Source organism: Caenorhabditis elegans, chromosome II, assembly GCF_000002985.6.
Source record: "Caenorhabditis elegans chromosome II".
Lineage (NCBI taxonomy): Eukaryota > Metazoa > Nematoda > Chromadorea > Rhabditida > Rhabditidae > Caenorhabditis > Caenorhabditis elegans.
Genome location: NC_003280.10, coordinates 2,900,706 through 2,926,629, shown reverse-complemented (window position 1 = coordinate 2,926,629; position 25,924 = coordinate 2,900,706). Strand labels below are relative to the sequence as shown.

The 25,924-nt window shown below is 35.4% G+C and overlaps 4 protein-coding genes across 14 annotated transcripts; 2 read left to right on the top strand and 2 right to left on the bottom strand.

Annotated features, from left to right (window-relative positions):
- Positions 1–99: 99 nt before the first annotated feature.
- Positions 100–2,713, bottom strand: ZK355.2. 2 transcript variants are annotated; one of them, NM_182219.7, is made up of 7 exons: positions 2,625–2,713; positions 2,455–2,571; positions 2,253–2,397; positions 1,947–2,191; positions 951–1,198; positions 428–907; positions 100–381 (listed from the first exon to the last, which is right to left on the bottom strand). In NM_182219.7, the coding sequence occupies exons 1-7, from the start codon at positions 2,692–2,694 to the stop codon at positions 358–360; spliced, it is 1,329 nt and encodes a 442-aa protein (NP_872019.2). In that variant the 5' UTR covers positions 2,695–2,713; the 3' UTR covers positions 100–357. The 2 variants fall into 2 exon arrangements, with proteins under 2 accessions (NP_872019.2, NP_494400.3); NM_061999.8 differs by having other exon boundaries at positions 2,455–2,541.
- A 3,012-nt stretch (positions 2,714–5,725) lies between these two features.
- Positions 5,726–6,920, bottom strand: Y110A2AR.1 (Receptor expression-enhancing protein). The gene is made up of 3 exons (NM_061998.6): positions 6,752–6,920; positions 6,395–6,688; positions 5,726–6,345 (listed from the first exon to the last, which is right to left on the bottom strand). Exons 1-3 carry the CDS (start codon positions 6,848–6,850, stop codon positions 5,983–5,985), a joined length of 756 nt encoding a protein of 251 aa, NP_494399.1. The 5' UTR covers positions 6,851–6,920; the 3' UTR covers positions 5,726–5,982.
- A 395-nt stretch (positions 6,921–7,315) lies between these two features.
- On the top strand, positions 7,316–12,925 carry ncap-1 (NECAP PHear domain-containing protein). Of its 2 annotated transcripts, NM_061997.6 has the most exons (8): positions 7,316–7,561; positions 7,659–7,759; positions 7,830–7,924; positions 7,974–8,054; positions 9,130–9,243; positions 9,295–9,396; positions 11,639–11,763; positions 12,699–12,925. In NM_061997.6, the coding sequence occupies exons 1-8, from the start codon at positions 7,479–7,481 to the stop codon at positions 12,706–12,708; spliced, it is 711 nt and encodes a 236-aa protein (NP_494398.1). In that variant the 5' UTR covers positions 7,316–7,478; the 3' UTR covers positions 12,709–12,925. The 2 variants fall into 2 exon arrangements, with proteins under 2 accessions (NP_494398.1, NP_001431052.1); NM_001444148.1 differs by having other exon boundaries at positions 7,659–7,924; positions 11,639–12,721.
- A 99-nt stretch (positions 12,926–13,024) lies between these two features.
- ubc-15 lies at positions 13,025–25,229 on the top strand (the record flags this gene model as incomplete). 9 transcript variants are annotated; one of them, NM_001373690.2, is made up of 7 exons in its annotated part: positions 13,027–13,094; positions 15,934–16,199; positions 17,790–17,988; positions 20,805–20,996; positions 22,482–23,417; positions 24,091–24,207; positions 24,790–25,226. In NM_001373690.2, the coding sequence occupies 6 exons, from the start codon at positions 13,083–13,085 to the stop codon at positions 24,106–24,108; spliced, it is 1,623 nt and encodes a 540-aa protein (NP_001360422.1). The 9 variants fall into 9 exon arrangements, with proteins under 9 accessions (NP_494397.1, NP_001360422.1, NP_001360421.1 ...); NM_001373689.1 differs by lacking the exon at positions 22,482–23,417 and having other exon boundaries at positions 24,790–25,229; NM_001350379.3 differs by lacking the exon at positions 24,091–24,207.
- Between the last annotated feature and the right edge of the window lie 695 nt (positions 25,230–25,924).

The following is a 25,924-nucleotide window of genomic DNA, read 5'->3' as shown; positions in this document are numbered from 1 at the left end:
ATCTCTGCAACGGCTGAAGCTATCGAAAAACTTTCAACTGAAAAAATGTTCAGAATCAAATTTTGCATCGATTGAAGTCAAATTCAGTAAGCTACCAAGAAGTTTCAGAATTTATAGACGACATGAGTATATATATGTACATAAATTACAAATTAACAAACCCGTCGGTTCAAGTGAAAACTGTGATACATATGAAGAAACAACACACGAAAAGCTCAATGGAACGTGAAGGCGGGAAAAATGTGAAAGACCAAGGTGTTAGTAGGAAAAAATGTTAGTATTTCTAGTACAAATGTGTACTAGATGCTCTTTAATCTAGAAGAGGTACTGTTGAGAAGGTGTCCAGCGAGCCGACGATCATCTGTGGTGGGCCCGAGTTCTCTAAATTGAAATCTTGAAAATCAGTCCCAACTGGAGCTCATCTCACCTGATACTCCTCTGGTATACTGTACAGCGGGGAGCTCACAATGGAGTGTGAGACACTGATCCGGCGGATCATAGGGGCTGATGACACACTTCGGAGTCGGGGTGCCGCTGGAGCAGCAGATGGTGGTGGGGAGAGCATGTTTGGGATGGGATGTGCCGCTGCAGCTGCAGAAGTCATTGCTCGATTCTGACGCCATTGGGAGTGAAGGACGGGACGTTCTGAGGCGGAAGGCTGGGTGAGTGGGCGGTAGCGGCGGCGCCAGTTACGGACGGTTATCACGTCGGCGATTCGGACGTTGTTTCGGGAGTGGTTGGAGGACCAGGTGGAGGAGGCGGTTGATGACTCTGCCGAATCCTCATCACTATCCGATCTCAGCTTGGTCTTCGATCGGAACACATACAGGATCGCCCAGACTGGCATGATAAAGTTGATAAAGTCGTACGGAGCCTTGAGTGCGGTGTAGCGCAGTTGATCGTGGTACTGAAACAAACTACGAATTTCAAACTCTCAGCATAAAACTTACAAAGATCGCGGAGCAACTATTCGCGGCGTGCTCATCGGCCAACATGAACATCCCGACGTGATAAGCTAGATCGCAGAAAGTCGCCGTCTCGAATGCCCACATCAGGACAAAGACGTCCCGACGTTGGGCGGCTCGCATTTGGACAGGCGCCGAGATTCGATTCATTCGGCGGAGGATCATACAGAATGAGACGAGCGTCATTTGGACGATGATGAATTGGCCGGTGGAGAACCAGATCCAGTAAGGGGCTGAAAAGATGGAGGAGGTATATAGGTGGAGCTTGAGGGGAGCGAGAGATGAGCTAGCGACTCCAAATTTAGCTTCAATCGACTCAGAATTGGATTCTGAACATTTTGTCAGTTGGAAGTTTTTCGATATCTCTAACCGCTGCTGAGATATCCGCGTTTTTAGTGTGGAGGGTGAGAGAGCGCGGGGGGAGGGGAGACGCAGAGAAGGGAGAGGGTGCTGCGTCTCCCCCTCCCCCACACTATCGCACCGCCTCACTTTGGCGGCTCGTATCTCTGCAGCCAAAAGAGCTATTTGAAAATTTCCAACAACAAAAATATTTCAAAATTCACGTAGAAGACTTGTTAGCTAACAATTTCCTAGTAGAGATTGTGTAGGTGGGGGAGACGCCAAGATGAAGTACAAACTAGCTAAACAAGTTATCAGGAAGTTTCCAATATTTCAAAATTAATCCCAATCAACTCAGAATTGGATTCTGAACATTTTGTCAGTTGGAAGTTTTTCGATATCTCTAACCGCTGCTAAGATATCCGCGTTTTAAGCTGAGAGGGTGAGAGAGTGTGGCGGGAGGGGAGACGCAGCGCACTCTCCCCCTCTGCGTCTCCCCTCCCGCCACACTCTCTCACCCTCTCAGCTTAAAACGCGGATATCTTAGCAGCGGTTAGAGATATCGAAAAACTTTCAACTGCAAAAATGATCAGCGGGAAATTTTCTATCGATCCGTAAGCTTCAAAAATTCCCGGCTCTTACCTCTACAATCCAGCCTGGGCTCAATGGACGCGAGAACATATCCCATCACCAGGAAAGCCGTAAAATACGAGAAGAGCAGAAACAGGGCGACAAAGCAGAGCCGCTTCCCAGCCGTCGAGCTCCAGTGCATCATGGATGAGGCAATGTCGAGGTAGAAGTAACAGACGATCAGAAGTGATATGGCTTTGGTGTAGGAGAGGAACAGCGCCAGTTGGGTGTTCCATCCGATGAGCCATTCGAAGGATCTGCAAGGTTCTGGGATTAGGTATGGGCTCAGGCTTAGGCTTGTTTCTGGGCTTGACTTACCCCGCAAAGCAGTGAACCGCTAGGATATAATAGAGAAAAAGCATCAGATGAGATTGTGAAGTGGTGTGAAGCTTGGCGATCCGTGCCATACACATTGCCGCCGTACAGATCCCAAGAACCGCGATAACGCTCGACCGAATACAGGCTGAAATTTATCAGTTTACCTTTTCAAAAATCCTGGAAAAATCTGTAAAAACCCTACCAATCAAATTGCGATTCCCGATGCAATTTGCGCAGAGCACGTCTGTCGAATTGTGGTCGGCGGTCTCATTCTCGTACGCCGGCGACACTGAAAATATGGATTCCAGGAAATATTCGTCTGAAATTACAACAAGGCTGGGGCCTGAAAAGCTGAAAAATGTGCCAACTTACAAATCCAGTCCAAAAATGATGAGGTGGATGGGACTTCTTGGAGAAGCTGGGGAGGCGTAGAGACGTACATTTTTGAGAGGGGGGACTGACTGCAAAAATTGGAAATTGGAAATTTTTCGAGAGATGGCAGTGGTGACGTAGAAAAAATCGGTGATAAGGGTTGGGAAAAAGTTTCGGAGAAAAGTGGGGAGTGTTATCAGGAGGTTCTAGACAATGCTGGTTTTTTGGACTTTTAACTGGGGAGCGGTCTTTAGGCCAGGCCTATGTAAGTTTCCCCAGGTTAGGCCGGGCCTTGCTCCTAGTCCCTGAGCTAGCACACAGACCTCAGGCCTAGCTCAGGCTTAGTCTAGCTTTTAGGCTTCCTGACTGGAATTTAGGGTTATGCAGGGAAAGGATATTCGCGCTAGAGGTCGCTTAGGATAGCCTAATCCTGTCCATGTAGGCTGGCTCAGGCTTAAAGCTCGCTAAATAGGCCCTAAAATCTATAGGCCCAGACTCATAGCATCCTGAGCCGAAATCTAGCTTCAGCCAGCCTATAGGCCCGGCCTGGTTTGTAGCAGCTCAAGCTAGCGCACACCTCATAAGAGAAGGCTTATAGTACCCCGGACTTGCTTAGCGATGATCTAAGATTACCTAGTTCTAGGCCTAATTTGTTCAGGCCGGGCCTGGCCTGGGTTGAAAAGGCCTTGTCTTGATTTATAGCAAAAACTGATGCTTTATCAACAAAAAAAGAATTTCGTGGAGGAAAAAACGTCACTGCTTGTTCCAGATTGTTGACACACATCAAAGTGTTTATGATCAGCGATTATGATCGCACCCAATAAATATTTTTGTGTTTGTTCTCTTGCATGCTACAATCTAGCAAAAATATTTTTGCCTACATCCAACCCCAATCGATAGAAAATTTTCCGCTGATCATTTTTGCAGTTGAAAGTTTTTCGATAGCTCCACCCGCTGCAGAGATATCCGCGTTTTAAGCTGAGAGAGTGAGAGAGTGTGGCGGGAGGGGAGACGCAGAGGGGGAGAGTGCGCTGCGTCTCCCCCTCGTCCACACTCTCTCGCCCTCTTCGCTTCAAAAGGGGATATCTCTGCAGCGGGGAGAGATATTAAAATTTTTCAAAAAAGGAAATATTCCAAATTTTATGCTACACATTTTCCAATTTGAGATTTTCTGATAGCAATGACCTGAAAGGTCAAAACTCAGGGTTTTGTGAAAAAAAAAGTGAAATTTTGAACCAAACACACTAAATTCACAAATTTATCGACAATTAAACGTGCGAAAACCCCAAAATTTTACGCAAAACGGGACATAATCCGCTTGAGAAGGGGTTCACGAGTTTAGTTTCAAACAAAAGAACGCAGCAAAAAAAGAAATGAAGAAATCAATCATAGTCAGGTGATTGAAGGCGAGCAGCGTCTTTTCAATAGTGAAAAGGGGGAATCTTCACTGATAAGGCGGCGGGAGAGTGACAATAGGGAGCAGAAATCTGCTGATAACTCTGTGCTAGTTGGAGCTACGGAAATTTGTCAACTAACAATGTGTAGAGCTCTGAATTTGGAGCATTCTTGTAGTTGAAAGTTTTTCGGTAGCTGCCCCCCTTGAGAAGTTACAGGGGTTTGAAGTTGCGGCGCCGTCTGCGTCTCGTCAATTCCCATGCTCTTTCTCTGCAACGGCTGAGGTTAACGAAAAATTTTATACTGTAAAAGTGTTCAGAATCGAATTCTGTGTCGAATGATCCTAAAAAATTCGAGCTTTAAGCCTAGTTTCAAACTAAATCTCCCCATAACTCAACAACCGTTGGTTCCACAAAAACATTGTCAACTAACAAAATGTTCAGCTCAAAATTTTAAATATTCTGTCAGTTGAAAGCTTTTCGATAGTTCTTCCCGCTGCAGAGTTATCCCCGTTTGAAGCTGAGAGGCTAGAGAGTGTGGACGAGGGGGAGACGCAGCACCCTCTCCCCCCTCTGCGTCTCCCCTCCCCCCACGCTCTCTCACCCTCCCAACTTAAAATGCGGATATCTCTGCAACGGCTGAAGCTATCAAGAAACTTTCAACTGAAAAAATGTTCAGAATCGAATTCTGCATCGATTGAAGCTAAATTTCAGTGAGAAAATCGTAGAAATGAGGGAAATTTGTAACTTTCCTCTTAACTGCAATGTGAAAGCTGTTTCAGATGCAGATAAGGGATACAGAGGGCAGAAGAAGACGCAAAAGTGTAACTAGAAGTCGGAAACCGGTTTAATTCAAATTTCCCGCCAAAAAATCTGTTCATTTTTGGCTTAAAATCGAGAAAAATTCAAATTTTCTTGAAAAATTGGCGAAAATATTCAAAAAGAATGTTAAATTTGAATTTTTCGCCTAAAATTTCATTAAAAACCGATTAAATTCCGATTTTTGGCTAAAAATTATTGATTTTTTAAAAATTATTATCCATACGCGAAATTTGGCGGCGGGTCTCACCACGTAATTTTTTTGCTGAATGCGAAAAGGTGTGCGCCTTTAAAGAGTACTGTAGTTTAAAACTTTTTTTTTTCGTCCTAATTTTAATCGATTTTTCATAGTTTTTTCGGGGAAAAACCTTTGAAAAATGGGTAAAATTCGTTGCCACTACAACGAAATTTTGAAACTACAGTACTCCTTAAAGGCGCATACACGTTTTCAAAAAAAACTAAAATTGTCGCGTCGAGACCTGGAACCGCATTTTTGGCGCCAAAAGTGCAATAGTACTCGGAAAAATGCATTTTTTCAGATTTTGAGCCAAAAAATTAAATTTTCACCGATTTTAAATAAAATTTCTGGCGAAAAGGGAATTTTCCCCCAAATTTTAGGGATTTTATCGAAAATTTGGGTAAAAAATTCAAGTTTAATCAATAATTTGAGCAAAAATATGGGAAATTCTCGAATTTTCCAGTAAAACTCGTCGAAAACAGTGATGAAATTCGTGATTCACGGCGAAAAAAATGGGTGTTGGGTGTTTGACGGCGGCAGTGCACGTGAACCCCCTCGAGAGGGATAGGAGACGCAGGCGTGTGGAGGGACGAGAGAGCGCCGTCCGGTGAAGAGACGCAGGAGATGATCAGCTGAGGAAGTGTAGACATTTGTTTATTCCTCAGAAAATCGTCGGATTTTCGGGGAATTTTGAGTGGAAAATCTGTAAAAAAGGGGGTTTTTTCTAGATTTTTTATAGGAATTTTTGATTTTAGCCGCTCTCCGGGGCTCTAAATACATTCACAGTTCATATTTTGATAAAACCAGGGCAATCATACACGAGGATCATAGGGTAAAAGGTAGGTGTTAGTGATATACAGGAAAATTCGCGAATAAATGGTCAATAATTAATTGATTTTCTCTTCTTCTATTGAACGGATCCATGGCGGAACTGCTGCTGCTGCACAGATCTGAGCTGACGACGTGTCTGCATTGTTGAGCGCCTTCTCGGCGGGGACGGTGGCGTCGCGTCGGCGGGATTCTCGATTTCCAGGTCCTCCTCAACGATCTCCTGCTTGATCTGGCGGATGAAGACGTCGTCGCCGCCGAGGTTCAGATCCTCGTCATCCTGGATTTCGAAGCTCTGATCGAGGAAGATTGGCTCCGAGCGAGATGGGGTTCGAGTTGCGGGTCGGCGCCGCGGCTCCGGGTCCAGGCTCATTGAGCTATCGATTTCTTCGATTTCAAGCTGAGAAATTGGAGTTGGAGCACTGTTAAGCGTTGCGACGACCTGGAAAAACCAATTTTAAGTTAAAAAATCCGATTATTTTCCGACTAACCGACGCCAAAACTGCCGGCACCGCGCTCGCCACAATCGGCATGTTCTCCCACACTTTATCCATCAATTTCGCGGAAATATTGTCGATTCGGCGCTCGTATTTCCTCAGAAACGGCGCCAAGAACTTTGTGTAGAGAACCGAGGCGAATCCAATGTGGGGAATCGCCATGAGCACTGTGAACGTGAGAATGAAGAAATCGTAGAACGGAATGAAGCAAGAGACGTAGAAAGTGCTCAGGAACCAGTCGACAATGAGGAATGAGCCGTAGATTGTCCAATAGTGCATGCATTCGATCTGGAAATCAAAAAATCGGGTTTTTGGTGCGATTTTTAGCGTAAAAAATGGCATTTCACCAACCAATCTCGGTTTCGTCGGCTTTTTCAGCACTTTGAACGAGCCAATGACGGGCGCCACTATTCCGATGAGATTCGAGAGCCCACGAGCGAGAAATGACATTTTTTTGACGAGTAGAAGCTGGAAAATTGTCGAAAATAGTCGAAAATTCGGAGAAAATCGAGTGGAAATAGGCGAAAATCCCGCGCAGTTTGTGTCTTTACAGAAGTCGTGGCGAGACCAGAAGAGTGGATTTGGGCATGCGCCTTTAAAATTTGTTTTCTTTTTCTAGCATTTTCTAGGCTAAAACTGCTTTTAAAATTTAATTTTTTGATGGATTTTTAATGAAAAAGGTTTAAAAATTTATTTAAACAGATTTTTCATAAAATCTACGTCAGAAATCACAAAATTGACGGCTTAACTACAGACAATTACAAAAATTTTAATTTTCGTGGCGAGACTCAACCACTATAAAAACTCTATGCGCCTTTAAAAACAAAATTTAATTCCAGGAATTTTTTTCGACTTTTTTCTCGATTTTTCTCGATTTTGAGCCAAATTTCGTCGATTTTCTCGCAAAATTTACAGAAAAAACCCTCGAAACTTGAATCTCGCGCTCACTTCCGGCGCGGACGTGGCCGATTTTTCCGCTGAACCGACGAAAAAAAAGTCGATAGAGAAGGCTTCAACACACTTAATTTGCACGTTGTTGGCAGTATTTGGCCGTATTCAGCGAGAAAAATCGATAATCATGGGAGATTACGAGAACGTTTTAATGGTAAAACCCAAGGTTTTCGTGTATCGCATCCCGCCGATCGGAACCAGCGGTCATAAGTGAGTTTTTGAGGGTTTTTAAGTGGTTTTTAAGGTAAAAAATCTTATTTTTAACGTAAAAATCCATATTTTTCGCTATAAAATCCCTATTTTTCAGAGCCGCCGACTGGAACCTCGACAGCCCGGCTTGGACGGGACGAATGCGGCTTGTCGCCATCGGAAAACGTCTGGAAATGCGTTTAGAAGACGGAGAAACCTGTAATTTTCCCTCGGAAAATCAATAAAATCAATCAAATCAATAAAAACCCCGAAATTTTTCATTTTTCAGGCGATTTATACGCGAAATGCCCGATCGATGCGCACCCTGGCAACGCAATTGAGGCGGTTTCCGATAGTTCTCGATATTTTGTGATTCGTTTGCAGGTTTTTTTGGCTTAAAAAAGCCCTGAAATTTCAAAATTTTCACGTTTAGAACGACAATGGACAGCAGGCATTCGTGGGATGCGGGTTTCAGGAGAGAGGAGATGCTTTTGACTTTAATGTCACACTTCAAGTGCGTAAAAGTGGCTTTAAATGCTGAAAATCGAGGATTTGAAGTGGAAATTACGTTAAAAACCGGGAAATTTGACCGAAAATCGATAAATTCTGCGATTTTTATTCAAAAATCTGAAAAATCCGCATTTTTTCGAGGAAATATCATTGGAAATTCACGGAAAATTGAATTTTCTGGTGAAAAATTGGAAAATTCCATGAAAAATCCCGTTTTTTTCAAAAAAAAAGTCGAAAAAATGCTGAAAATTAATAATTTTTAACTAAAAATTCAAAAAAATCAATTATAAACCCCCAATATTCATAGATTTTCATCAATTTTCAGCGAAGAAATCGCTAAAAATCAAATTTTCAACAAAAAATACTGCAAAAAGTCACTAAAAATTCCAATTTTTCCTGAAAAATTCACTAAAAGCCCATTTTTCTACGAAAAAATCTAAATTTTCTCAATTTTTCCTTCTATAAATACCGATTTTCCTCGAAAAAATCCTGTTTTCCTTTTAAAAAATCGCTAAAATTCACAAAAATCGCTTAAAAATCAGTTTTCATCCATTTTTCTCGGTTTTTCTCTGAAAAATCCAAATTTTTCACTAAAAATTCCAAAAAATCACTAAATTTCATGGAGAATATCCATTTTTTCCGCGAAAAATTCCCAGAAAACCCAATTTTTCTCGAAAAAAATTACTTTTTTTGCGCCAAAAAAATCACAATTTACCTTTTAAAAAATCGCTAAAATTCACAAAAATCGATCAAAAAATCAATTTTTACCCATTTTTCTCGGTTTTTCTCTCAAAATAACCCAATTTTTCATCAAATATTCCCGAAAAACCCCATTTATCCTCAAAAAAAACTAATTTTTCCTGAAAAATTCACAAAAATCGCTTTAAAAATCAGTTTTCACCAGATTTTCTCGATTTTTCACCAAAAATTCCCAAAAAATCACTGAATTTCTCAATTTTCTTCACAAAAATCGCTCAAAAAGTCAGTTTTCACCCGATTTTCTCGGTTTTTCTCTCAAAATTCTCCAATTTTTCCCAAAATTTCACTAAAAAGTCCCAAAAAAACCGCCCAATTTCCAGGATCACTTTCGTTATATCGAACGAAGCGCCGAACTGGAAAAACAGGATCTTTCTGCCGGTCCAAGCTTGGATTTAGCATTTAAAGAGGGACAAACCATCTCAATTAACATTGGAGTACGAATTTCGGACTGAAAATCTCTGAAAATTACCCTAATTTTCTTGCAGAAAAAGGATAAAAGTGCAGTTTCCCGCCCTCGTCCGGCTCCTGGAGCATCTACTGGAGGCCTAGTGCCACTGCTTCCACCGCCGCCAGGTGCCGGCTCAATGGTACGGAGCTCGAGCTGAAAATCTGGAAAAAATGGCTGAAAAATGTGAAAAATTGCCTGAAAAACTGAATTTTCCGTGATTTTTCGGGTGAAAATCTGGGAAAAATGGCTTAAAAACTAAATTTTCAGTGGTTTTTCGTCTAAAAAAGTAGATTTTCATTTGAAAAATGTCTGAATACCTTAATTTTTAGCTGAAAAACTTGAAAATTTGCTCAAAAAAATCGGGAAAAATCGATTTTCTGGATAAAATTAAGCTAATTTCGTTATTTTTTAGCTGAAAATCTGGAAAATTGCCTGAAAAATCTGAAAAATTGCCGGAAAAACTGAATTTTCCGTGATTTTTGGGTGAAAATCTGGGAAAAATGGCTTAAAAATCGTTTTTTTTTTGTTTTCAGTGGAAAAATCTGAAAAATTGCATGTTTTTCAGCTAAAAAACGTCTAAATTCGTTAATTTTTGACTGAAAATCTCGAAAATTCTGAAAAAATTGAGTATTTTGCTCAAAAAATCGGGAAAAATCGATTTTCTGGATAAAATTAAGCTAATTTCGTTGATTTTTAGCTGAAAATCTGGAAAAAATGGCTTAAAAATCAGTTTTCAGTGGAAAAATCTGGAAAAAAAATGCTAAAAACTGAATTTTCAGTGGTTTTTCGGCTAAAAAAATTTATTTTTAGTCAAAAAACATCTGAAGATCTTTAAAATTCTGTAAAAATTGAGTATTTTGCTCCAAAAAATTGAAAAAAATCGATTTTCTGGATAAAAATTAAGCTAATTTCGTTAATTTTTAGCCGAAAATCTTAAAAATTTCGCTGAATTTTGGATTTTTTGGTCGATTTCTGTGGAAAAATCGCCGAAATTTGCTAATTTTTCACTAAAAATCTTCGAAAATTTGATTTTTTGGCTGAAAAAGCCTAAAATAGTGTTGAAATTGTATAAAATCTGAGGAAATTTCCCAATTATTCGCTGGAAATTGACATTTTTTCACCACTTTTCTTATCTTTCTCATCACAAGATTATTATTGACTTTTTTGTGGAAAAAATGTGATTTTCAGCTGAATTTTGGCCGGAAAAATGCTAAAAAAACCGATATTTTTGACTGAAACTTCAAAAAATATCGAATTTTCAGCATTTTTCCGGCGAAATTTTTGATTTTTTCGAGTATTTTGGCTGAAAAATTGAAATTTACAGCCTAAATTATCGGAAATTAACCTTTAAAATCGCGGAAAATCCAATTTTTAGCTTAAAAATTGCTGAAAAGTGCAATTTTTTCCACTTTTTGCTCAGAGTTTCCATGGAAATTGGTGACGAATTTCGTTCGGAATCTCTGCGCCTCTTTGGTTTTTTTTTCTCTGAAAATCCTCCGTCTGCTTCTCTAATTCTCCACTTTTTCCCACATTTTTGTGTGTTTTTCGCGCGATTTTTAGACAATTTTCCTCCAAAAAAAGGGTTTTTTTCCGAGCTTTTTGAAAAAAATTGTATAAAAAATGCAAAAAAAACCATTTTTTCAGTTTAAATCTCAAAAATTCGTGAAATTTGCCATTTTCAAACCGCAAAATTTGAATTTTTCGATTTAAAAAAGTCGAAATTTTACCAAAAAATATTTGATTTTCGGCAGATTTTTTGCATAAAATTTCAGAAAAGTAGCTGAAAATAGTGAAAATTCGAATTTTTCACTCAAAAAATTGCTCAAAAGTTCGTGAAATATGCCTTTTTCTCCAAAAAAAAATTGCCGAAAAACCGTGCTTTTTCGCGAATTTTCAGCGATTTTTGGCTGAAAAATCGCATTTTTGGCCGAAAAAATTGGGTTTTTAGACATTTTCTCACCAAAAACTATGCTTTTTTCGAGTTTTTTGAAAAAAATTGCGATTTTCTGAGAAAAAAATCTTAAAAAACCCCATTTTTTCGGTTTAAATCTGAAAAATTCGTGAAATTTGCCATTTTGAAGCCACAAAATTCGAATTTTTCGATTTTAAAACTCGAAAATTCATGATTTTAGTCGAAATTTTGCCAAAAAACTATGATTTTCGTCAGAATTTCGCATAAAATTTCCGAAAAGTAGCTAAAAACGCTGAAATTCGAATTTTTAAGCCCAAATTTGCAATTTTCAGTCAAAAAATGCGATAAAAGTACGGATTTTTGCTCGAAATCAACTTTTTTTCTTCAAAAATTCGAGTTTTCCACTCAAAAATCATAGAAATTCCTCTAAAATTTGTATATTTTCGACTAAAATTTCCCCAATTTTCAGATCAGAAACTCTCGTCCTTCCACCACCACCACTACGGCTTCATCTTCTCTGTCTTCTGCTTTTGCTGCTCCACCGCCGGCTCCGAGCTCTTCGACGAGCACAACGGCGACGTCTGGCAATTTATTGTCAGTTTTTTGCTCGTTTTTGAGTGAAAAATTGATGGAATTCACAAAAAATGGCCAAAGAATCCTCAAAATTGGCCGAAAATTCTGAAAAATGACCTAAAAATCACCGAAAAACGGCCAAAAATTATCTGAAAATCGCCGAAAATCTCAAATTTTGAGGAAATTCCCGCTAAAAATTAATAAAAATCACCGAAAAAAGGCCAAAAATTACCTAATAAAGGCCGAAAATCGCCTAAAAAGGCCAAAAATTCTGAAAAATGGCCAAATTTCAATTTTTCACACACAAAAAATCCCTGAATTTTCTATTTTTACTCGAAAAACTGTGGATTTACGGGGGTAAAAATTCAGTTTTTAGTGCTATTTCACAAGAAAAACACAGCATTTTCGACAAAAACTCCGATTTTTAAGCCAAAAATTTGAGGTTTTTAGTTTTTTACGTGAAAACCTGAACTTTTTGCCAAAAAAACACTTTTTTTTAGACTAAAAATCAATTTTCGATCAAAAATCACTAATTTTGCCTGAAAAAATATAGATTTTTCCACTTTTTCACTGAAAAAAAACTGGATTTTCACTAGAAAATCAAGTTGTTTTTAGACCAAAAATTTTATTTTTCCGCTGAAAATTATCGTTTTTCAGTCAATTTTCAGCTAAAAATCCCTGAAATTCTGGATTTTCAGCCAAAAAACTCGAAATTTTCCAAAAAAACCCCGTTTAAAAATGAGTTTAGACTGAAAATTCCGATTTTTGAGCCAAAAATTTGATTTTTAATCGAAAAAAATTGGATTTTCAACCAAAAAATCAGTTTTTCAGTGATTTTTAGAGTAAAAATCACTGATTTTAACACAAAATTCCAGTTTTTCGTGATTTTTCACTAGAAAATCCCGATTTTTCCCCAAAAAATCCATTTTTCCGACTAAAAATCCCCAAATTTTCAGAGATTTCTAAGCGATGACGTCATCTTTCTTCTCCGTACAACTGTCTGCGTCTCTTCACTTCTCTCTCTCCACCTTTTCTCTACGCTTTCCATCGCTAATTTATTGAAATTTCCTGTCCCATTTCATTTTTTTTTCGAATTTTTTTTTAATTGTTAATAGCTTCTGTGATTTTTCCCTGCTTTTTTCTGATTTTTTCCGTCAAAAATGGACAATTTTCAGTCATTTTTATTGATTTTTTGCTATTTTTTCCCCGGAAACGGTTATTTTTCACCGCATTTTATCTATTTTTCGCCAATTTTCGGTTAATTTCATCAAATTTTCCGTCCAGATCACTCTCTTGGGGCGCCAAAAACTTGGTGAAACCGAATCGATTATCTGGTGAAAATGCTGAATTTGGTGAGTTTTTTTTTTAAACGAAAAATCATTAAAAATTATAAATTCTCATTTAAAAAAATTGAAAATTTAATTTTGTGAAAAAAATGTGGAAAACTTCAATTTTTAAGCCAAAAATTTCCAGTTTTTTCGGATTTTTTTTAGCAGAATTTTTAAAAAATCGATGAAAAATTAGGATTTTTGGCATTTTTGCCGCGAAAAAATCCACATTTTCAGAAAAAAAAATCCAAAAAAATGAAATATTTACTGGAGGAAAATTATAAACTTTCAGAAAAAAACAATATTTATTTGTTAAAAAAAACAATTTTTCTGAAAAAAATCAACATTTTCGAAAAAAAAATCTAAAAATCAAAATTGATCTGTTTTTCCTCAAAAAAATTCAAAACTATCAGAAAAAATTAATATTTTCTGTTTAAAAAACCAAATATCCCCCAATTTTTCAATTTTTGGCTAATTTTTAGGGTTTTTTACTCTAAAAAAATTCAAAATTTTCTTTAAAAAATCAATGTTTTATTTTAAAAACCAAAATTCCAATTTTCCCCGAAAAATTCAGGAAAAAACCCTCAAAATGGCCCAATTTTTGGTTAATTCTTCGGGTTTTTACCATAAAAAAATTCAAAATTTTCTGAAAAAATCAATAATTTCCGTTAAAAAATCGAACTTTTCAAAAAAACTAATAAAAAAAAAACATAATTAAAAATTTTCAAAAAATTCAAGCTTATCGAAAAAAACCAAAATTTTCCAATTTTTCCACTAATTTTTCAATTTTTGGCTAATTTTTTGGTGTTTTTACCCTTAAAAAATTCGATTTTTCCACTATAAAATTGAAAAACCCCCTAAATTTTTCAATTTTTCGCTAATTTTTTGGGTTTTTACCCTAAAAATTCTCAATTTTTTTAACCAAGCAATCAATTTTTCTGAAAAAAAGTGAATTTTTAATTTTTTCTTATAGTTTTGAATTTTTTGGAGGAAAAACAGATCAATTTTGATTTTTAGATTTTTTTTTCGAAAATGGTGAATTTTTCAGAAAAATTGTTTTTTTAACAAATAAATATTGTTTTTTTCTGAAAGTTTATAATTTTCCTCCAGTAAATATTTCATTTTTTTGGATTTTTTTTTCTGAAAAATTGGAATTTTTCGCGGCAAAAATGCCAAAAATCCTAATTTTTCATCGATTTTTCAGATAATTTTTTTTAAATTCTGCTAAAATACGACAGTTTTCGGAGCAAAAATCCGGAAAAATTGGAAATTTAACAAAATTAAAATTTCAATTTTTCGCTAATTTTTTGGGTTATTACCCTAAAAAATTCAATTTTTTAATCAAAAAATTTTAATTTTATAAAATTCGAAATTTTCTGAAAAAATCAATAAATTCTGTTCAAAATTGAAGCTTTCCAAAAAAAAAAATTTCTGGAAAAAACCAAAAATTTCAAATTTTCTCCAAAAAAACCCCAATTTTCTGGCAAAAAAACCAAAAATTTTCAATTTTTCGCTACTTTGTTTGGGTTTTTTACTCTAAAAAAAATTAAAAATTCACTGAAAAAATTCAAAATTTTCTTAAAAAATCAATGTTTTATTTTAAAAACCAAAATTCCAATTTTCCCCGAAAATTTCAGGAAAAACCCACAAAATTGCCCAATTTTAGGCTAATTTTTGGGTTTTTACCATAAAAAATTCAACATTTTCTGAAAAAATCAATAATTTCTGTTAAAAAATCAAACTTTTCAAAAAAAACCAAAATTTTCAATTTTTTCCACTATAAAATTGAAAACCCCCGAAAATTTTCAATTTCTTGGTTAATTTTTTGGGTGTTTTTACTCTAAAAATTCAATTTTTTAATCAAAAAATTTTAATTTTCTGAAAAAATTCGAAATTTTCTGAAAAAATCAAAAAATTCTGTTAAAAAATTCAAGCTTTACAAAAAAAAAATTTTCTGGAAAAAACCAAAAATTTCAAATTTTCTCCAAAAAAACCCCAAGTTTCTGACAAAAAAACCAAAAATTTTCAATTTTTGGCTAATTTTTCGGTGTTTTTACCCTTAAAAAATTCGATTTTTCCACTATAAAATTGAAAAACCCCCTAAATTTTTCAATTTTTCGCTAATTTTTTGGGTTTTTACCCTAAAAATTCTCAATTTTTTTAACCAAGCAATCAATTTTTCTGAAAAAAAGTGAATTTTTAATTTTTTCTTATAGTTTTGAATTTTTTGGAGGAAAAACAGATCAATTTTGATTTTTAGATTTTTTTTTCGAAAATGTTGAATTTTTCAGAAAAATTGTTTTTTTAACAAATAAATATTGATTTTTTCTGAAAGTTTATAATTTTCCTCCAGTAAATATTTCATTTTTTTGGATTTTTTTTTCTGAAAAATTGGAATTTTTCGCGGCAAAAATGCCAAAAATCCTAATTTTTTCATCGATTTTTCAGAGAATTTTTTAATAATTCTGCTAAAATACGACAGTTTTCGGAGCAAAAATTCGGAAAAACTGGAAATTTTTGGCTTAAAAAATGATTTTTTTCACTTTTTTTTTCACAAAATTAAATTTTCAATTTTTCGCTAATTTTTTGGGTTTTCACCCTAAAAAATTCGAAATTTTAAAAAAATTTTCTGGAAAAAACCAAAAATTTCAAATTTTCTCCAAAAAACCCCCAATTTTCTGGCAAAAAAACCAAAAATTTTCAATTTTTCCACTAATTTTTCAATTTTTGGCTAATTTTTTGGTGTTTTTACTCTTAAAAAATTCGATTTTTCCACTATAAAAATGGAAAAACCCCTAAATTTTTCAATTTTTCGCTACTTTTTTTGGGTGTTTTTACCCTAATAATTCCCAATTATTTGCAGGGTCCCGGCGTATCCGTACCAGCAGCTGGCACAGCATCCAGCTCAGCCGTTCGACGCCTCCAAAAAGACTACGCAAAACTGATGCAAGATCCTGTTGATGGAATTAAAGCACTTCCAAATGAGGATAATATTCTTGAATGGCATTATTGCCTTCGTGGATCACCGGATACACCATTCTATGGTGGTTATTATTGGGGAAAAGTGATTTTTAAGGAGAATTTCCCGTGGAGTCCACCTGCTATCACGATGATTACACCGAATGGAAGGTAGTAATGACGGACGGACACGAAAATTGCGAAAAAAAAATCGTCAAAAAATACGGTTTTCAATGATTTTTATGTAACTTTTGAGCAAAAATTAATTTTTTTGACGATTTTCCTCATTTTTTCAGAAAAAATTGATTTTAATCGCATTTTTGGCCATTTTCCAACTTTTTTGTAAATAAAAATCATTGGAAATCGCCAAAAATACGATTAAAATTAAATTTTCCCGAAAAATTGTAAGAAAATCATTGAAATTGGTCGAAAAATGCGATTAAAATCGATTTTTGCTGAAAATGTTCAAAAATGTCATTTTTGTTTTTAAAAATTGGATTATATCAGCCAAAAACGGCACAAAATCCTTTTTTTTTCCTCGAAAAATGCAAAAAATCTAATTTTTTTTTTTGAAAAATTCGGAAAAATCAGTAAAGATACGATTAAAACCAAGTTTTTCTGAAAAATATCGAAAAAATCGAGAAAAATGGTAGAAAATGCGGTAAAAAACCAAATTTTGCTGGAAAATAGCGTATAAAATGGTCAAAAATACGATTAAATTTACATATTCGCTGGAAAGTTGCACAAAAAAGTTGGAAAATGGCCAAAAAATGCGATTAAAATCAATTTTTTGCTGAAAAAATGAGGAAAATCGTCAAAAAAATTAATTTTTGCTCAAAAGTTACATAAAAATCATTGAAAATCGTCAAAAAAAATCGATTTTTACCCGGAAATTCATTTTTTCTCGATGAATTTCTGAGAAAATTGCAATTTTCTTTGGTTTTTCAGATTTTGATTCAAAAAAGTTCACATTCCATTCTCTCAGAATTTACAGAATTTTAACCAATAAATTGTAAAAAATTCAGTTTTGCATTTGAAAAGTTTAACCTACAAATGGCCTAATTTGACGATTTTGTAGATTTTCACGGAAAAATTCATTTATTCTTATAAAAACTTGAAGTTTTCGTCTAACAATTAAGATTCTCGGTCAGTTTTAGATAAATTACTCCAAAGTTGGGAGATTTTTGCGAAAAATCGTTAAAAATTATCAAAAATGCCATATTTTGTCAGGAAAAATGTTTATAATTTAATAAACCCGAAAAATATCGAAAATCGGCTAAATTTTTAGATTTTTCAGCACAAAAAAATGATTAGAAACTGTTGTGAAAAACGGTTTTAATCCTCAAATTTTTTTTAAATCGGCAAAATGTGAAATTTTGCCCAATTTTGTGCAAATTTTGACTCAAAAACCTCAATTTTCCTGTGGCAAATGGATGTATCTATTGAGTATTGTGATGTGCAAAACCTCGTTAATTCGCCAATAGAATTACGATATTCTCATCACAATTCCCGATGGGCTCCATTTAGTCACGTTTACGGGGAACCTCTGCCCAAATTTTCATTTTTTGGCTAAAAACATTAAATTTTTCAACAAAAAAAAAAAACTCCGAAAAAAAATTATTATTATTATTTGCATTAAAAGTGCCCCAAATTTTCCTTTAAAAAATCGCTGAAAAATGGTAAAAAATGTCATTAAAACGGTAAAATTTCAGTCATTTTCTGTCGAAGTTTCATTTAAAAAAAAAAAAGTGTTTTTTGCAGATTCCAAACAAATACCCGCCTATGCCTATCAATTTCTGATTATCATCCGGAATCATGGAATCCCGGATGGACTGTATCTGCAATTCTAATAGGACTTCATTCATTTATGAACGAAAATTCGCCGGCTGCCGGATCAATTGCCGGAACTCCACAGGATCAGAGGATGTATGCGGCGGCGAGCAAAGAGTTTAATGTTAAGGTGCTGCTGCTGCTGCTCTCGAAATGCTCCTGAAAATTTGGAAAAAAAAATTGGAAAAATCCTTAAATTTTACCTGAAAAACGCAGAAATTGAGCAAAAATGTAGAATTTTAAAAACCCAAAATGGAAAATTCTGCGAAAAAACTCGAATTTCTGGCTCAAAATTGCAAAAATTCCCCAAAATTTGGGGCAAAAGCCTTGGAATGTGTGAAATTTTGGAGAAAAAACCCCGAAAATTTGGCCAAAAATCGCGGATTTTGGGCTGAAAATTGGAAAAATCTTAAAATATTTCCTAAAAATTTTAAATTTCAGCCAAAATTTGACCGAAAAACTGGGATTTTCCGTAAAAAATTCGAAAAATCTGGCAAATTTGAGCCAAAAGCTCCGGAATTCGAGCTTAAAAATTGGAAAAATCCCCGAAATTTGGACAAAAATCGCGGATTTTCTATTGGAATTTGGAAAATTTCCGGAAATTTTGTCTGGAAAAGTGAGAAATTTAGAAAAAAAGTGTCGAATTTTGCTGCGAGAAAATCCGTAAAAAATCACTAAAAACGTGTCATTTTTATGCGAAAAATTCGCTAAAAATCGCTTTTAACAGGGTTTTTCAACAAAAATTGCTAATTTTTGACATAAAATCTCGATTTTTGCGCAGAAAATCGACTTTTCTTCATTTTTTTTCCACTCAAAAATCTTTTTTTCAAAGCGTTTTTTTCCGATTTTTGAGCCGAAAAATTCTGGGAGAATTTTTGCTCGAAATGCTCCTGAAAATTGAAGAAACCGGAATTTTACAACGAAAAATTGATTTAAAAATTCGCAAATCTATGAAAATTGACTAAAAACCAAGAATTTTGGTGAAAAAATGACTTTTTTCTGGCAAAAACCGAGAAATTTGGACGAAATTCAATTTTTAGCCCTTTTTCTAGTTTTCCGGGTATTTTTACATGATTTTTTCGGCAAAAAAGCCCAAAATCCGGTCAATTTCGATGAAATTTTCGGTTTTTTCCAAATTTTATGGGGAAACCCCAAATTTTTAGGCATTTTTCCGAATTTTAAATAATTTCTGTGATTTTTAATGTTTTAAAATGGAATTTGCCCGGTTTTCTGTCTTTGTGCAATTTTTTCGCTTAAAAACCTGCTTTTCAGCTAAAATGGGGCTTTTTTCTACACTTTTCCAGGGAAAAGGGAATTTTTGCAGCAAAAAACACATTTTTTCTAAATTTCTGAATTTTTCCACAAAAAATTCGGCTTTTTTAGCACAATTCTGACAATTTCAATCGATATTTGCGTAATGTCGACCAAATCTCTTGTTTAAGCGATTTTTCGTCGAAAAACTGGTTTCAATCGCTTAAACAAGAGATTTAGTCAAAGTTTCGCAAATATCGATTGAAATTGACAAAATTGTGCTAAACAAGCCGAACTTTTGGTGGAAAAATTCAGAAATTTAGAAAAAATATGATTTTTGCTGCAAAAGCCCCCTTTTCCCTGGAAAAAATGTAGAAAAAAGCCACTTTTTCGCTGAAAAGCAGGTTTTTAAGCGAAAAAATTGCACAAAATAAGGAAACCGGAAAAATTCCATTTTAAAACGTTAAAAATCACAGAAATTATTTAAAATTCGGAAAAAAAAGGCCTTAAAATTGAGTTTTCCTCATAAAATTTGAAAAAAAAAAAACCGAAAATTCCATCAAAATTGACCAGATTTTTTGGGCTTTTTTTGCCGAAAAATCATGTAAACATGCCCGGAAAACTAGAAAAAGGGCTAAAAATTTGGTTTTTCTCTCCTAAAATTCCAATAAATAATGTGTAATTCGGCGATTTGGCGCTTCTCGACCGCCATGAAGAGTCCTATGAGAGGCTGGCAAAGAAGACTTTGGCCTGTTTTGTACACGCTTTTGCCAATTTTAAATTCAAATTTTTCTTGAAGGTATACAACTGGAATTTGGCTGGAAATCCGCACTGCAACTTTTTCCTGACGAGGGACGAGGAAAAGTGGTTTCTAGGCCATGGCCGAGGGGCCGACAAGTTTCATCGGCCATTTATCTTGCTTTGTTTTCCGCCTGTTTTCTTTTGTTTTTCATCGATTTTTCCCGTTTTTTCTTATTAAAACTGATAAATAAATATTTTTTGCACAGATGCTAAAACAATTTCCGAGTAAAAAATTATGTATTCAGTGGGCAAGCAGCGGTGAAAGTGGTCAATGTAAAATGATGGATTACGGGAATACAAAACCTAAACTTTTTTTGAAACATGATACATATGCTGCTTAGATGCTGAAATTACCTGATTTTCATAACGAGACCGCTGAAAAAGTTTTGAGGTTTTCAAAATTCAAATTTTTTAGTGAAAAAGTCGAGATTTTTGCACAAAAAGTTTAATTTTGAAAATCTCAAAACTTTTTCAGCGGTCTCGTTATGAAAATCAGGTAATTTCAGCATCTAAGCAGCATATGTATCATGTTTCAGAAAAAGTTTAGGTTTTGTATTCCCGTAATCCATCATTTTACATTGACCACTTTCACCGCTGCTTGCCCACTGAATACATAATTTTTTTACTTGGAAATTGTTTTAGCATCTGTGCAAAAAATATTTATTTATCAGTTTTATTAAGAAAAAACGAAAAAAATCGATGAAAAACGAAAGAAAACAGGCGGAAAACAAAGCAAGATAAATGGCCGCTGAAACTTGTCGGCCCCTCGGCCATGGCCTAGAAACCACTTTTCCTCGTCCCTCGTCAGGAAAAAGTTGCAGTGTAAATTTTGGTGAAATTTTCGCTTTTTACCAAGAAAAATTGCTAGAAATTCCATCAAAATTCAATTTCCAGTACCGCGAATTCCGTCGATTCTTTCCACAATTCGTCAAAGATTGGACCGGAGTACTGCCGACACCGAATGAGCCAAATATTGCTCCAACAATGCTCCCAGAGCATGCTGCTCCAACTGGAGGAGCACCAAATGCTGCTCCAAATGCTCCAATTGTACGTGGATTCGGTTTCGACAACAATCTCCCGGCACGTGTGAGTTTTTGTTTTTTGTTAAAAAATCGAAAAAAAATTAAAGTTTTCCATTAAAAAAGCTATTTTTTTGATTTTTTCGCAAAAAAAGCTTAAAAAAAACGGATTTTTTGAAAATTTTGACTTTTGGCGAAATTTTGAGCTAAAAAAATCTCAGGACACTATTAAAAACCCAAATTTCTCTATTTTTCCGACAGAAATTTCAATATTGGTCCAGTTTTGAGCGCAAAATTTGCAAAAATTTCGGCAAAAACCTCGGATTTTCAGTTAAAATTGGGAATTTCAACGTAAAAGTTGAGTTTTTGGGGAATTTTTTTGTTGAAAATCTGAATTTTGAGAAAATCCCCGTAGAAACCGTAAAAAACCAGCAAAATCTCTAAAATTTTTTGTGGTAAAAACCACCTAAAAACCCCTTTTCCATGGAATTTTCGGCAATTTCTCCGGGAAAACTACGAAAATTGCCCAAATTTATCAATTTTTCGGTGTAAAAACTTCCATTTTTTGATAAAAACTAGGTTTTCCCCGGTAAAATCCTCCAAAATTCTTGTAAAAACCACCTAAAAACCCATTTTCCCCCCTAAATCTGCGAAAATTGCCCAAATTTCCCAATTTTTCCGCTTAAAAATCTCAATTTTTCGATAAAAAACTAGGGTTTCCCCGGTAAAAACCTCCGTAATCTCTCGAATTTTCCAATTTTTCGGTGTAAAAACCCCCTGAAACTGCGAAAATTGCCCGAATTTCCCAATTTTTCGGGCTAAAAACCGTAAAAAACCAACAAAATCTCTAAAATTTCCAAATTTTCGTGGGGTAAAAACCACCTGAAAACCCCTTTTCCATGGAATTTTCGGCAATTTCTCCGGGAAAACTACGAAAATTGCCCATATTTTTCAATTTTTCGAGGTTAGAACTTCCATTTTTGATAAAAACTAGGTTTTCCGCGGTAAATCTATGGAAATCCCTCGAATTTTCCTTTTTTTTAATGTAAAACCTGAAAAAGCCAGTTTTTCCACGAAAATTGGCCAAATTTTGCAATTTTTCAAGGCAAAAATCCCCATTTTCTGAATTTTTTTTGACATTTTGCCGGGGTAAAAACCGGAAAAAACCTCCGAAATTCCTAGAATTTTCCAATTTTTTAGCTAAAAAACCATCTAAAACCCTGAAAACTGCCCAAATTTTGCAATTTTTTTGCTTAAAAATCTCAATTTTCCGATAAAAAACTAGGTTTTCCCCGGTTAAAATCTCCGAAATTCCTGTAAAAACCACCTAAAAACCCCATTTTTCCCCGGAGAAAACTACAAAAATTGGCCAAATTTCCCAATTTTTCCGCTTAAAAATCTCAATTTTTCGATAAAAACGAGCTTTTTCCCGGCTAAAAACCTCCGAAATTTCTAGAATTTTCCAATTTTTCGGTGTAAAAACGAGCTTTTTCCCCGGTAATTCGGTCCAATTTTCCCCGCGAAAAATCGTCATTTTCCCCATTATTTACAGTTCCAACAAGTACTGGGTCGTCCGATTCCGATCGGCGGCGGCGGTGCTCCAGCTCCACCACCACCACCACCAGCAGCAGCAGAAGCCGCAGAAGTAGGTGCTCCAGGAGCTCCACAAGTTCTTCTCGAACGTCCGGGTGTTCGTTTAATGCAGGGCCCACCGAGATTCGGCCGTCTGGGAGGGGGAGCTGCTCGCCGAGCAGCTCGAGCTCAGGCTCCGCTCTACCAAGAGCAGCCAAACTACCGGGATCTCGTGGAGCTGGCGGCTGAGCAGGCTCGGCAGGCTGCTGCGGCTCCGCCACCGCAGCTGGTTCCGATGCTCAGAGATCCGATTCCAATCCGATTCCACCGTCGCGATGAGCTTCTGGATAGATTTGGAATGGATTTGGGGGTGGCTCACCGGCAGGAGTTGCCCAATGAGCGAATTGAGCTAGCTGAAGCTCGAGATCAGCTCGCCGAGCAGCAACGACGTGCTCTTGAAGCTCAGAGAGATCAACTTGCTCGTCATAATGCTCTAGCTGATGATCTTCGAGCTCGTCGAGAACGTATTGTACAAGAAGCTCGAGCTCATGCTCGCCGAGCTGATGCTCGAGATGCTCGTTTGGAAGCCGCCGCCGCCGCTGATCGTCGAGAACGTTTTCTACAAGAAGCACAAGAAGCTGATGCTCGCCGAGCTGCTGATGGTGATGCTCGAGCTGAGCTCGGCGAGCAGCTACGTGCTCTTGAAGCGGCCGTCGCTGGCCTTCCAGAAGCTCAAGCACCACAACTTCGTGATCGACGTGCTCGATTTGTTGCTCGCCTTCGTGCTCGCCGAGCTGCTGATGCTCAAGCTGGTGCTCTCGCCAATGAGCAACGTGCTCTTGAAGCTCGTTTAGAAGGCGATTTCGCTGATCTTCGAGCAGCTGAAGGACGTCTTCTACATCCACCACCACCACAGGTTTGTGAGTTTTTTTTTTTTGCGCATTTTCTGCTAAAAATGAGGAAAAATCTGGAAAATTTGAGCCAAAAACTAAGATTTGAGGTTGAAAATTGGAAAATTCCCCTAAAATTTGAAATTTGTGAAATTTTGTGGAAAAACCACGAAAATTGTAGCAAAAAACGCTGAAAATGTTGAAAAATCTGGAAATTTTCGGCCAAAGCTTCGGATTTTCCGTAAAAAATTTGCGAAAAATCTAGCAATTTTGAGCCAAAAGCTCCGGAATTCGAGCTTAAAAATTGGAAAAAATATGGAAAAAAAAAAAATTTGAGCCAAAAACTTCGGAATTCGAGCTTAAAAATTGGAAAAATCTGGAAAATTTGAGCCAAAAACTAAGATTTGGAGCCGAAAATTGGAAAAATATCAGAAATTTGAGGCAAAAGCTTTGAAATTTGTGAAATTTTGTGGAAAAACCCCGAAAATGTAGGCCAAAAACTGGGATTTTCCCCTGAAAATTGGAAATTTTCCGGAAATTTTGTCTAAAAAACGCGAAAATGTGGGCAAAAATCGCGGATTTTCCGTAAAAAAAAATACAAAAATCTGTAAAATTTGGCCGAAAAAAAAACTCGAAATTCCGAAAAATCCCCCAAAATTTGGCCGAAAATTCTTTGATTTTGTTTTCTTTTTTTTATAGAACTACTACGGTGCATGAAGCCTGCCTGCCTGCCTGCCTGCCTACTCTAACATAAAGCCATTGCCTGAAGCCTATTTCTTCCTAATTCTCTCACCACGATTTTGTGTATTGTTCTCTGTATGTTTTTTTTTCTGGTTTTTGGGGTTTTTTAATGAAAAAAATCGATTTTTCGACTGAATTTTATGGAAAATATTGGAAAAATTGAATTTTTAGGTGATTTTTTCGCTAAAAAACTCATTTTTTGCCTCTTTTTTATAGGAAAAATAAAAAAAATTTCATGAAAATTCAATTTTCCAGCCGAAAAATACGAAAAAACTCGGATTTTACATCAAAAAAGTCAAATTTTCAGCCAAAAATTGCTTAAAATTTCAGAAAAAAAAGTAAAAATGCCTGAAAAAACTCAAAAAATTTCGAGAAAAATATGAAAAAACTGTGTTTTTCCACAAAAAAGTCGCATTTCAGACCGAAAAATGTCTAATTTCCAGCCAAGAAGTTCAAAAAATTGAGATTTTCGCCAAAAATCGACAAGAAAAAGCTCAAAAATTGCTGAAAAAATCGAAATTTTCAGCCAAAAAATGTGAAAAACTCTGTTTTTTCTACTAAAAACTCGTTTTTTTCATCAAAAAATCACTTTTTAACAGAAAAAATTCAAATTTCCAGTCAAAAATGTCCGAAAAAGCTCAAATTTTACATTTTCAGAATCCCGAAGTCGTCGTAATTCCACCGAAACGAGCCCGCCGCGGAAATTAATTTTTTTCTCCTTTTTTTCAACAATTTTCCCCCAAAAAGTGTACATATTGATGCACAAAATTCCCCATTTTCCCCCATTTTCGTCTCGGTTTTTCTCTATTTTTATTGGGATTTTTCACTTTTTTTTAATCAAAATCAATTTTCCCCCGAAAATCGGCTTTTCTCCGGTTTTTTTTTTCCAAAAATCGATACTTTATTGATTTTTTCCCTAAAAATCGACTTTTTTTCCTATTTTTTCTCCCGAAAATCAATGAATTATCAATTTTTACGAGAAAATCGGTATTTTTCCGTAAAAATCGATTTTTCTTCAAAAAGTCGATATTTTCTATCAATTTTCCCCCTAAGCATCAACGATTTATCGATTTTTTCAGTGAAAAAGTGATATTTTATCGATTTCTAATTGATTTTTCCGCGAAAATCGAGGTCTAACCGAAAATCGGCATTTTTATCGATTTTTCCCATTAAAAATCGATTTCTCATCGATTTTCTCCCTAAAAAATCAATAATTTATCGATTTTTCTCAATTTTTCTCAATTTTTACTGGATTTTTCACTTATTTTATCACTTTTTCCATTTAAACATCGTTTTTACCCCAAAAATCGATATTTTTATTGATTTTTTTTTTCCAAAAATTGATATTTTCCCCAAAAATCGTAATTCATCGATTTTTCCGTTTTAAAATCGAATTTTCATCAATTTTCCCCCTTCAAAAAACGCTATTTTTACCAATTTTTCTCCAAAAATTAATGATTTATCGACTTTTGTTACCTGAAAATCGATATTTTATTGATTTTTTCTCTGAAAATCGATATTTTACCAATTTTTCCCCGAAAAATCGACATTCAATCGGGTTAACCTTTTAAAAATCGAACTTTTATCAATTTTCCCCCCCACAAAAATCAATAATTTATCGATTTTTCTCAATTTTTTCTCTGGATTTTTACCTATTTTTTATCATTTTTTCCTGTACACATATATATTTTTTATGGTTTTCTCCGAAAAATATGTGTATTTATATCGTTTTTTTTTTCCATTAAGATCGATTTTTCCCCTAAAAAATCGATATATTCTATCAATTTTCCCC